Raw genomic sequence first — 12,070 nt, 5'->3', positions numbered from 1 at the left:
CACTACTATTTTGGTGTATGACACATATTTGTAATATTTATTGTGTGTTCTTATTATCTATCTTAAATATCTTAACAATCTCAAGTGTTGCTAAAATAATCTTTCCACTATAAAAGCCTAAAACCATCTGCACTAACGGGGAATGACACACACAAACACATTGAAATCTTGTCCAGGAGATTTTAGTTCTGTCTGTTTAACCACCAAAACTACTTGGTTAGGCAAATACCATGTCTTAAAAGTAATCTCTTACAACATTAGAAACATGTTAAAACCCTTAATTTTCTTGTATATCAGTGTGGTGCCAGTCCCACTGAACCTTAAAGGTGAAAACACTATTTACATTTCACTATGTATTTACTATTCACAGGAGGGGAGGAGGTCACGTTTTCTGTCCGTCAGTTCATCAGATGCTTCCAGTGACATTCCAGTTAACTTCAGCTGACATCTAAAGTCTGCCGTCTACTTCTAACATTTTGCAACTGTAGGCTCACTGTAACATTACACTTCGACAACATCAGCCTCCAATCTCATGGGACCATAAACACACACATAAATCAACACTCACGCCTTCAGGATTTCCTGAGGCAAGATTCACTGATGTCAAGCCGTGACATGGGTTGAAGCTGACTCTAGTGTGTGTTGGTGTGTGACAGGCTTTAGGACATGATAACAACTACTTCTAGTTTTGTTCCTTTTTCACTTTATACATCATGTGCATGTGATTTTTCTTGTTTTTCTTCCATTGGTCTGCAGGTTTACACTTCACTCTCTTCCTGATATCATTCCCTCTCTTGCTTTGAATCTGGGTGCTGTTGCCTCATTACGCAGAGCCTGAAGCTAAAAACATCCAAAGGGGGAACTATATGATCACAGCCTCTTAAACTTCCTCACTGTATTTTTCCTTTATTTATCTCCATCTTTTGTCTGCGTCTGTTGGGGGATGGTGGGTGTTGTGCTTCACCAATGTGACAGCAGGGTTTTCTCACTTCACTACAGATTAATTAGCCTTGAAGATCAAACAACGAAGAGCACATGGCACAAATAACCCCACCAACCCATGTCCCCCCCCCCCCCCCCCCCCCACCCCAGAAAAAAATTAAGATGGTCCAAATCTGTCTGAATGTGGATTGCTTTGTGCCATCTGACCAGCCTGCGATCAGACACTTTATTGGAATACAAAGGTAGCCTATCACCCATGGGAATATTCTCACCATCTGCTTATCATACTGGAATCAGAGGAACATGTTTCCTGGAGCAGTTCTGCCAGAGGTGAGGGTGTTTGACATTTCAGTCAGCATTTGTTTCACGGAGCACTTGCATAAAAATATAAACTAGAGATAGGGGCTTAGAAGTTCCCACATTGATGTGTCAGAGTTTGTTGGAATGGAATCAGATTAACGAGACAAAATGAGATGAAAACCCTGACAGGGCCTGAAGAAAAGCTAGAAAGTTGTTATAGTCTGTTTAAAATAAGAGGTGATCTTTTCTCTTTCTCTCTCCCAGCAACTCGCTTGTCACAAGGGGTCAGCCCAGCAGGCAGCCTTTACACCAGATACTCTTTTTGATGTAACTCCAAAAGGGATTTGTGTCCCCAGTTGGAACTGAACCAAATGCAAATGTATAATCCAACACAGTTAAATTTATAGACTTCTTTATCCTAGTTCAGAAGCAAAGTTTGAATATATATATATATATATATATATATATATATATATATATATATATATATATATATATATATATATATATATATATATATATATATATACCAGAGGCCTGGGAGCTTGAGGGTCCTGCGCAGTATCTTAGCTGTTCCCAGGACTGCGCTCTTCTGGACAGAGATTTCCGATGTTGTTCCCGGGATCTGCTGGAGCCACTCGCCTAGCTTGGGAGTCACCGCACCTAGTGCTCCGATTACCACGGGGACCACCGTTACCTTCACCCTCCACATCCTCTCGAGCTCTTCTCTGAGCCCTTGGTATTTCTCCAGCTTCTCGTGTTCCTTCTTCCTGATATTGCTGTCATTCGGAACCGCTACATCAATCACTACGGCCGTCTTCTTCTGTTTGTCTACCACCACTATGTCCGGTTGGTTAGCCACCACCATTTTGTCCGTCTGTATCTGGAAGTCCCACAGGATCTTAGCTCGGTCATTCTCCACCACCCTTGGGGGCATCTCCCATTTTGACCTCGGGACTTCCAGGTTATACTCGGCACAGATGTTCCTGTACACTATGCCGGCCACTTGGTTATGGCGTTCCATGTATGCCTTGCCTGCTAGCATCTTGCACCCTGCTGTTATGTGCTGGATTGTCTCTGGGGCATCTTTACACAGCCTGCACCTGGGGTCTTGCCTGGTGTGATAGACCCCAGCCTCTATGGATCTTGTGCTCAGAGCTTGTTCTTGTGCTGCCATGATTAGTGCCTCTGTGCTGTCTTTCAGTCCAGCTTTGTCCAGCCACTGGTAGGATTTCTGGATATCAGCCACCTCCTCTATCTGCCGGTGGTACATACCGTGCAGGGGCCTGTCCTTCCATGATGGTTCCTCGTCTCCCTCCTCTTTCTTGGGTTTCTGCTGCCTGAGGTATTCACTGAGCACTCGGTCAGTTGGGGCCATCTTCCCAATGTATTCTTGGATGTTCCTTGTCTCATCCTGGACTGTGGTGCTGACACTCACCAGTCCCCGGCCCCCTTCCTTCCGCTTATCGTACAGCCTCAGGGTGCTGGACTTGGGGTGAAACCCTCCATGCATGGTAAGGAGCTTTCTTGTCTTTATGTCAGTGGTTTCTATCTCCTCCTTTGGCCAGCTTATTACCCCAGCAGGGTATCTGATCACGGGCAGGGCATATGTGTTGATGGCCCGGATCTTGTTCTTACCATTCAGCTGACTCCTCAGGACTTGCCTGACCCTCTGCAGGTACTTGGTGGTTGCAGCCTTTCTAGCGGCCTCTTCATGGTTCCCATTTGCCTGTGGCATATATATATATATATATATATATATATATATATATATATATATATATATATATATATATAGTGTAACGCTAATGAGTTACTGCTCAGTTTAACCTGTGGGTATGTCGCCACCAAGTGGTTAAAATCATGTTAACAACGCAGAAAATTGTAATAAAAAAATACACTGTGTTCAAAATTATGAGAGCTGTCGATACTCGTTGAAAAAATAATAAAATACAGTTTGAAACCACTTTTTTCTTTTTTGACTCTGATGTGTTTAACAATTGCTTCCTGTCTGGTTTGTAACAGGATAGGAACCATCATCTGTTGCTAGTTTCTTCAGGTGGAGGCGGACGAGTTATTGAAGGAGCGAATCAAAATGGCGAACCAAGAGGAGTCAGTGAGGGAGTTCGTCGCTGTTACTGATGTGGATGAGGAGAGGGCCCGTTTTTTCCTGGAGTCTGCCGGCTGGAATCTGCAGGTACGTCTTTTCTGTGATCTTCCATGGAGCTGCGGTGGACTGTATGAAAGACCCTATGAAGGAAACTCAGGTTACCGGGCAGGTGCCAGACCAGTAGCTCGACGGCTAACGTTAGCCGGGTTTTGCCGGTAATTTGTGCAAGTCACCCTTTGACAATGGCCGGACTGCTTCTTATCATCAGCAACAATTCACGCGTGCAGTTAGTCAGCTGATAGCGTCACGCGTGCAGTAACTACTGCTGTGTTATCATAAAGAAGATTGTCCATTAAGTGTTGTCTAAGCTGGTCTGCCGTAAACCTATTGACTCATGCTAGCTAGCGTTAGCATGCAACGCTAAATAAAATGGTTATTATTAGTAGCCACCTTCCCGGGTCGTATGGGCTGCTCCATGGGAGAATAACGTGTGTGTGTGTGTGTGTGTGTGGGGGGGGGGGGGTTAGGGAAATAAACGCATATCCACAGTATTTGCGTGGTCTGATACTGTAAGATAACACAGACATGGGCAGTTTCTTCACTGTACCAGCGTCGTCAGTGTACAAAGACAAAATAAGTCAATGAAACTGTGGCTAAATCGCTTAATCCTCGAGAATGTTTGACGTGAGCTCTTGACTGACGTGTTACCGGAGCGGTGTACTGTAGCATCTGGAGCTCGTCAGATATTATCTTACTGTCTGCTTCGTGCTGTCACATTTGCATGCTCGTTTTGCATCCTCAGCTTGCACTTGCCAGCTTCTTTGAAGACGGAGCCGATGATGACATAGTGACACTTCCCCAGCCTGAGGGAGGCTCCTCGGTGTCCCGATCCGCAGGCCCCAGGTATAGTCTCCATCCAGCCTGTCAGTGCTTTAATCACAATGTAATGGCACAATTATAAGAGGGACGTTTTTGTTTAAGTACAGGACACTTGTACATGTATTTATACAATTGTATCGTCCAGTAGTCAGCCCAGAGTGACCTCCTTCAGAGATCTAATGCATGAAGCAGAGGATGAGAGTGATGAAGAGGAAGGCCAAAGGTAAGTGTGCTTCCCTCTTGTCTGTTTATCTTCAGTGAGTGTGTGGAAATAAGACCACCGCTCTCTTAGGCTGAGTTACAGAAAAGCTTCAGTGTGTCTCAGTATAATACTCAAATAGATAATTACGAGCAAAGGAGGTGAATACCTTTTTGTGCCGGAGGCCTTTCAGAATGGGTGTGACAGATGTTGCTGTCTGTTTGAGCTGTGGATGGATGGTACAAAGTCACACCTAGCTGGCGTGGTTCCAGAATGCACCAAACTATTTTTGGTAACACCTCATTCTCTGGGAGCTGGTCGCTTTCCTGCTGTGTCAACAGATTCTGCTGCTGGATCAGTGCAGTGGACTAGTTGTTAAGGGGACCGTGTGGGGGTACTGATAACCTTCATAGTCATTTTTCATTTCATCCAAGCAAACAGAGCTAAAGAACACAGTATTTTATTCCAGAGTCAGTAATGATGTCATTTATAATTAACATTTCTTCTGGTTCTGTTTCTCAGTGCACAGTGGCTTCTGGGATAGTTTGGAGGAGGGGGGAGTGTCTTTATTTCAATATGTACACAGCTCAAAATGAGTGAAGGGACATTCACACATTGCTGTATTAATCAAAGTCAGTTCAACTTCAGGGATATCAGTTGATCCAGTTAGGAAGTGTAAACCATTGTGAATCCATTTTACTGACTTTGGTGCAAACGACATTCACAACAGGTGCAGTATACAGACAACAACAAGACCAGGGAATGGTTTTACAGCAGCTGCTCTCTCTTTACCTCTGATGTTAATTGTTTTCTGTAGTTTTCCTTTTGTTAGTAGTATTATCTTCTATGGTAGCATGAGACAGTACCTGTTGTAGAAATGGTGCCGTATTTCTTGAGAACTTCTTGACAAGTCAGTCTACAGGACTACCTGTGCAACCTTAAGGAGCTGTCAGTACAGTCACATGCTACTATGACACCAGCTTTAGAAAATAAAAACAGTTAGGAGGGATAAGAAGAGAGCATTGGTCTGCAAAAGCTTTCCCTCTTTGTTGTTGTCTTGTTGTTGCCTCCACAGCACACCTGTTGTCAGTTTCGTTTCATGTCTATCATTTTTAAGTTTGTTTCCATCCAGGCGACACACTTTAACATGCATAAGAATTATATAATGCAGCACTGTAGATTGTGCAGTTTTCAAGTCTGGTTACATTGTTTGTCTTGCTGCCTGACTACTAGAACAATGTGCACATAGTTGGCTACCCAGACACCCGTCTCCAGTGCAACTGTATGCTCATCTTATTTCTTTGTTGTCCAAACAGCTGATACGCTGCAAAGGACTACTCAGTAGAGATGTTCCATTTTCTTTTGCCTATTTTCTTCATTATGTATCAAAACTTTAAAACTATGAAAAGACACATTGAGAAAAGTGCTTTAAATTTGCGATTGTTAAATGTTTGTACCTTTAGCTTTGATTACAACTTTCCACTCTATCAGGTTGTCACATGAAGCCAGTCCAACACCCTTGAATAAGTTCTAACATATGGTTGCTTTTCTCACTCATACAGTTACTGTGCTGAATGGTCTGTAGTCCATTCATTGTTTCTAGATCTAAGCACTTTTCTCCCTTCTTCTCAGTTGGTTTCAGAATTGATTTTTTCCCCCTGTAGATCCACCATGAAGGCTTTATTCAGTTTTCTACACACAGTTGAGATCTGTCTGAAAGATTCTGAACTTGTCTTTCCTGTGGTGATCCTCCTACAAATTATTAAATAAAACCATGTACACTTTATAGTCCAAGATGTAGGAGTTACCTGACTAGCCTGTTTGTAAGGAAAAGGATAGACAGGAAAGACCAGAGCTAGCTGGTTAGCAGCAAGTTGACTTTCAAAATAAAAGCCAGGAGACTGTTGAATAATCAGTCAGTTGCCTTGTGTTCTCAGGTGGATGAAAAAGTAAAGATAAATCACTAAATGTGTTTTTTAGTCTACCCAAATAAGCTTACTCCTAAAAATCACACGTAAACACACATGCTATCCATACACCAATAGACTTAGTTTATTTGTCATACCTCCAAGAGAACAGAACCATCTGCAATTATTTTACTTGTGGTCAGTACCTTTGCTCTAGACACCAACTGTGAGCTGGAGGACCACTCCGACCAGATCCTGTGCTGTGCCAAGCTTATAAAGGTTGCAGCACAGAACAAGGATTACTGCGGCCAGTTGTCCATCAGCAAGACAAGAGACTCACTGTAAACAGTCTTTATTGGGCACAAAGGACAAGGACTTTAGTTTTTGCACAGAAACACTGTTGTTTTTCAACCTTTATTTTGCAATTATGGCTTTATTATCCTCACTCTCACACTGTGACATGCGACCCTGTAGAACACTATTCTCTCTCTTTCCCCAGAGTGGCTGTTGTTCTGTTTATAAAAGACTTCTAACTAGCTCTATTCCCACCCTCTCAGGTTTTTTGCAGGAGGATCAGAGCGCAGTGGGCAACAGATTGTGGGACCTCCTAAGAAAAAGAGCTCCAATGAAGTGGTAGAGGATCTATTCAAGGGGGCGAAGGAACACGGAGCTGTGCCTTTGGACCGCAGCGGGAGAGGACTGGGGGAGCCCAGCAAAGCTAAGGTGAAGTATAGCTACTGTGAACAGCTGTCCATGACAGGCTCCTTCTCTTCTATGTTGCTCCTGTTAGCAGATTTCTTTTGTGTCTGTAAATCAGTTACTCTGTTCTGATTGTACTTTTTGTTCTAGGCGTTTGTTGGCGGAGGTTACAGGCTAGGAGCAGCCCCTGAGGAGGAGTCAACTTATGTGGCTGGTGAGAGGCAAGCTTCCAACAGGCAGCAGGATGTGAGTGTAGATTATATTCTTTCTTTTTGTGGGTAATTCAGTCCTTGCATTGTTTCCTGTCCTGTGTTTCTGAATCTGCTCCAAGGTAGACTTCAGTCAATCAAAGCCTGGGGCTCTTACGTTTATAGCAATAAAACAAGACAGTAACAGATGAAGGGTGATCAATCCTGTTCCAGGAATCCAACTAATCATTAATCAAATCCTAAAGAGTGTCCTGATGAGTAGAGTCACATAACACCGAGATGTTTGTTTTGTTGCTTTGTTATATAAACTGCACTCACGGCCATCTCACAAAGCATACCAGTGCTGAAAGGCATGATGCACTTAAGTTGTTGTTCTGAGAGTATTTCAAAAAGTATATTGGCTCTAAAAGTAGCCCATAAATCTGAGAGAATATGTAGGCAGAGTAGAGGTCTCTTTAGCCACTAAGACCAGACAAATCCTGCAGGGATGTTGCACTATTACAGGCACTCTGTGGCAAATATGCTGCAATTATGTATCAAGCCTGAATGCACTCTGCAGAGCACAGTTTGCCTGAAAGTATATAAATGCATGTTTCAGCAGCACCAACAGTACGAAATAAAAGGAGCTGATTTTAGAGCGTTATTCTAAGAAATCATCACTAGATTTGTTAGAATAACTATATTTAACTGCATTAATAATGCAAATCATACACCTAACCTAGGAGGCCTTTAGGAAGCATCCTAGTCAGAGGCCCAAACCATCTCAGCTGGCTCCCTTTTCTTTGTGGAGGAGCTGCGCCTCTGCTCCACCCAACCAGCCTTTAAAGAAAAATAATTTCTGATGCTTGTATCTGTGACTTTGTGACTAGTTAAGGCTAGGAACGTAGGTTGAATTGTGAGTGGACAGCTCGGGTCTCTTCAGAGCAACGGGTGGGTACAGCGTCTCATTCAGTGCCTCACCAATCTGTCTGTCAGTCTCAAACTGTGTGTGTGTGTGTGTGTGTGTGTGTGTGTGTGTGTGTGTGTGTGTGTGTGTGTGTGTGTGTGTGTGTGTGTGTGTGTGTGTGTGTGTGTGTGTGTGTGTGTTAGGTACATGTGGTGCTTAAGCTGTGGAAGACCGGTTTCAGTCTGGATAACGGTGAACTCAGAAGCTACGATGATCCTGGAAATGCCAACTTCCTTGAAGCGATCAGAAGAGGGTGAGATTAGCTGAAATCTATTATTTGTTTGCAATTTCAGTAATTTGCTTTTCGGCTCGTCTTATGTCCTGATGAATGTTAGTTCCACACTCACCCGTTCATCCTCATCCCACAGGGAGATTCCTCTTGAGCTGAGACAGCGGTCTCGAGGGGGCCAAGTCAACCTAGACATGGAGGACCACAGAGATGAGGACTTTACCAAGCCCAGGATGGCCTTCAAAGCCTTTGACGGTGAAGGACAGAAGCTGGGGAGGTGAGGATGACGTTTGATTTAACATTGTAGCTGTATTGTGTCTATTGTATGGTTTTTAAAAAAGCACTGACTGAGCTCAGTGCAAGCTTCATTCATATAAAGGCCAGTGAACCAGTCTGCCTCGTTTTTCAAGTTATCATGAATCATCTGGATGAATTACTGGTTTCTATGGGTCATAGAAACTCCAAGGTTACTAATAACCTGCATAAGTCATGCATGTTGACGGTAAGTACAAAGAAGACAATTCCAAAGCAATGGTTCAATCCTGACATTTGTATGGAATCATTCTGGATACGATGTCTTATCTGTATCATTAATCTTGAACGTACCACAGCAAAATTAAATAACCCACGACTGTCGAAGCTTGGAAAATCTTCTCATCCAAAGTTATTTCCTGGAAGAAGTCTGTAATATATATCGAAATTCTCACTATTTGATTTTCTTTATTTATTTGTGGATGGGGATATTTAATACTTTTATCAGTTTCCAGAACATTGTTGTGGTTTATAGGCCGGTGATTATCTGAAAATAATACAATCTCAAGCTAAAAACCTTTTCCTCAGGCCATGAAATCGTCTGCTGTCCACAGGACTGCAGGAGCATGTAATTTGAATAGTTAAATGTTTGATTGAATACAACCCCAGTAAAATCGATCAGCAAGCAGCAAATGGAAAAGCAAAACCCAAACTAAAGTGTTTCAGACAAATGTTTGGAAAATAACTGCAAACCAAATCAGTAGCTACTTTATTCTTCAGATGTGGACATTCATGTATTTAAAGTATACGTTGTGTATGTTTTGCATTCATAACTTCTGTTCACTTTGGTCATGTTTGGGGTTTTTTTGCCCTTTTCTCTCCAGCGCCACACCAGAGTTGATTTCAGCTCCGCCCACCTCCCAGCAGGACCAAGCTGCCAACGAGGCCCAAGCCAGTGCCTCAGTGACCCTCGACCCCTCCCAGCCCGTCACTAACATTCAGATCAGACTTGCCGATGGTGGCAGGCTGGTCCAAAAGTTCAACCATACCCACAGGTAAAAAAAATTTAAGTTGCATGTGTTTCTGCTGGACGTGGATATGAAGAGGACAAGATCTGTAGATATTTGGTCCCAGTTATGCAACCAGTCCTTGTGATTGTTAAGGCAGAGACATTGTGTTGTTTCAAGTGTCTTATTAGGGACACAAGGTTTGGGGGGTTGTAAATCAGTGAATCCCTGTCTCATAAACCCAACACACTGTGATTTTACACCAATACAAACCATGTTCTTAAAGAAGAGAGAAAGAAACAGATACACAAACTGTGGTACACGAGTCTGTAGACAACATTTAGCTTGGTCAGTGCTACCAGCCTAAATAATCGAAGAAGGTGAAATCAGTCCTGTATCAAAGAGTAGAAGCTAACATTGTCAGATTTCATCCTGTCATATAACCCTTCTTTCCTGTCCTGCCGTGTTCTTGTGTCTCTCAGGGTGTCTGACCTGCGGCACTTTGTGGTGGCGGCCCGGCCCGCCATGGCTGCCAGAGAGTTCGTCCTGATGACCACCTTTCCCAACAAGGAGCTGATGGATGAGAGCCAGACGCTGCAGCAAGCCAACCTCCTCAATGCTGTAATCGTCCAGCGGCTAAAGTGAGGATGAGAGAGGAAGATCAGCCCCATGAACCCTCTCCCTGTCCCCCTCCTCCAGCTGCCCTCCCCCCTCTTCCACTCCTCCCTCTCCCTGTGGTGTGGCTAAGCAGCTCTTTGAAACCTGCTGCCCTATCGAGGGTGGAGAGAAAACAGACTTATGTATGGACTTCTAATTTCTCAGTTTTGTTTTTCTAAAGTGAAACTTAACACTCTGCTTCACAGCCCTGTCCCCCCAAATTCTCCCCCCTCTCCCTGTCTGTGAAAGACGGTAACGGGGACGAAACTAAAAATCTTCCAGACTGGAACAGAGTTCATGTAAGAGCCTGTCGGAGCCTGAAGATGCAGTCTGAACGACAGTTTAGTTATAAAGGTGTTCACTAAAGATTTGTTTGTTTTCCATTAACCCATCTTTTCTTTTTCTATAGACCTTAACTCAGCCCATCAGCTGTCAGTAGCCGGTGCTTTGGCAGATCCACACCGTGACAGATTCTCACTTTGATTCTGTCTCAACAGCACAGACCAGAATCACATAACCAAAGCCAGTTTATTATCGCATGATGACGTGGCTTTGTACAAGTTTCCATTTCTCTCCACACATTCATGTTGGAGAGAAATGGGTGATGATGTAACAAAACATCAAGGATTTTTCTCTCTCCAAACAAACCTGTACCAGTAGCCTTACTCTTCTTTACGCATCTCCACAATCACACCTGTCCATTTGTTTAAATGAAGATGGAATAATTTTTTTTAAATCAACTCCTTTTATCACTTCCTTCTCTTTTTTTTTTTTTTTTCACGCCGATTGTAAGATTGTCCCAGTTAGACAGAGGCATTTTGATATATGAACACCAATTACACATGGCTTTATTATTAAACCAATGGTCGAGCAAAAGAACATTTAGATTGTAAACACTGGTTTGTGTTAGCGGAAGTTGAATTCTTAAGATACACTGACATCTTCTATGCATCCTGGGGCAACACAAAAATATGTTTGGACCTCTGGTGAAATAAATCCATTTTATGGTTGATGTATAAAGAAATGATGGTCTTGTGTTTTTGTTATTGTTAGTGGGATATCTGCTGCTTTTATAAAGTGAGAAAACATGAATTATAATATGCTAGATAATGTTAGCATTTCACCTGGGGGACATCAGTGAGTTTATCAGTGACGTAACCACATTTCATGTTGGTTTTCTAATGTGTAAATCCCTCCATTTGTCAGACTTCCCAAAAGAAATTACACATGGACCCAGCAAAGGTGTGTATACACCTTATTGCCAAATACCGCCATTTCCATTGTCAGTCTGGCACACAGACTGTATCTAAAAGAAGGATGTTGTCACAGGTACGTCGCCCTTCTGGATGTTTTGGCTGTCAGAATATTTGGTTTGTTTTCAGGAGTGACCATATTTGGACAAGAGGCTGGAAGCCTAAGTTATTGCATGCTAGCATGTTTGGTTAATAAGGTGCATCAATGAACTGCATGAATGCAACATTAAACACACATCTGCTAGCAACTACTAAGTAGCAGACTTATCAAATACTAAGACTGAACTCACCAAAACTGAAGCAAACAGATTCTCTGCATCTGGCAGCAGGTTTTATTGTTTGTCCAACTGTAATTAGCAGAGGTAAAGCTTGGCACACAGCTGCCGGCTATTCAAAGTGGCTACCTTCCTTAACAAAACAAAGGCATTCTAAAAATATTTACCCACTGTATAGCACTTCTTAAGAAAATATCTGTAGAGTC

At 42.8% G+C, this 12,070-nt stretch overlaps 1 protein-coding gene across 2 annotated transcripts; it reads left to right on the top strand.

The window, feature by feature from the left end:
* Positions 1 to 3,277: 3,277 nt before the first annotated feature.
* Positions 3,278 to 11,360, top strand: nsfl1c (NSFL1 (p97) cofactor (p47)). Of its 2 annotated transcripts, none has more exons than XM_026154536.1 (9): positions 3,278 to 3,439; positions 4,155 to 4,255; positions 4,380 to 4,454; positions 6,895 to 7,060; positions 7,187 to 7,282; positions 8,335 to 8,444; positions 8,560 to 8,697; positions 9,557 to 9,727; positions 10,162 to 11,360. In XM_026154536.1, exons 1-9 carry the CDS (start codon positions 3,338 to 3,340, stop codon positions 10,322 to 10,324), a joined length of 1,122 nt encoding a protein of 373 aa, XP_026010321.1. In that variant the 5' UTR covers positions 3,278 to 3,337; the 3' UTR covers positions 10,325 to 11,360. The 2 variants fall into 2 exon arrangements, with proteins under 2 accessions (XP_026010321.1, XP_026010320.1); XM_026154535.1 differs by having other exon boundaries at positions 4,377 to 4,454.
* Positions 11,361 to 12,070: the final 710 nt, after the last annotated feature.

This window comes from Astatotilapia calliptera, chromosome 20 (genome assembly GCF_900246225.1).
Source record: "Astatotilapia calliptera chromosome 20, fAstCal1.2, whole genome shotgun sequence".
NCBI lineage: Eukaryota > Metazoa > Chordata > Actinopteri > Cichliformes > Cichlidae > Astatotilapia > Astatotilapia calliptera.
Note: the sequence above shows the minus strand (reverse complement) of the source record. Positions and strands in the feature narration are given on the sequence as shown.

Coding starts and splice junctions, on each gene's coding strand:
- nsfl1c (XM_026154535.1), top strand. CDS start 3,338: ATGGCGAACCAAGAGGAGTCAGTGAGGGAGTTCGTCGCTGTTACTGAT. Junction 3,440..4,154: donor CTGCCGGCTGGAATCTGCAG/GTACGTCTTTTC, acceptor TTGCATCCTCAG/CTTGCACTTGCCAGCTTCTT. Junction 9,728..10,161: donor AAGTTCAACCATACCCACAG/GTAAAAAAAATT, acceptor TGTGTCTCTCAG/GGTGTCTGACCTGCGGCACT.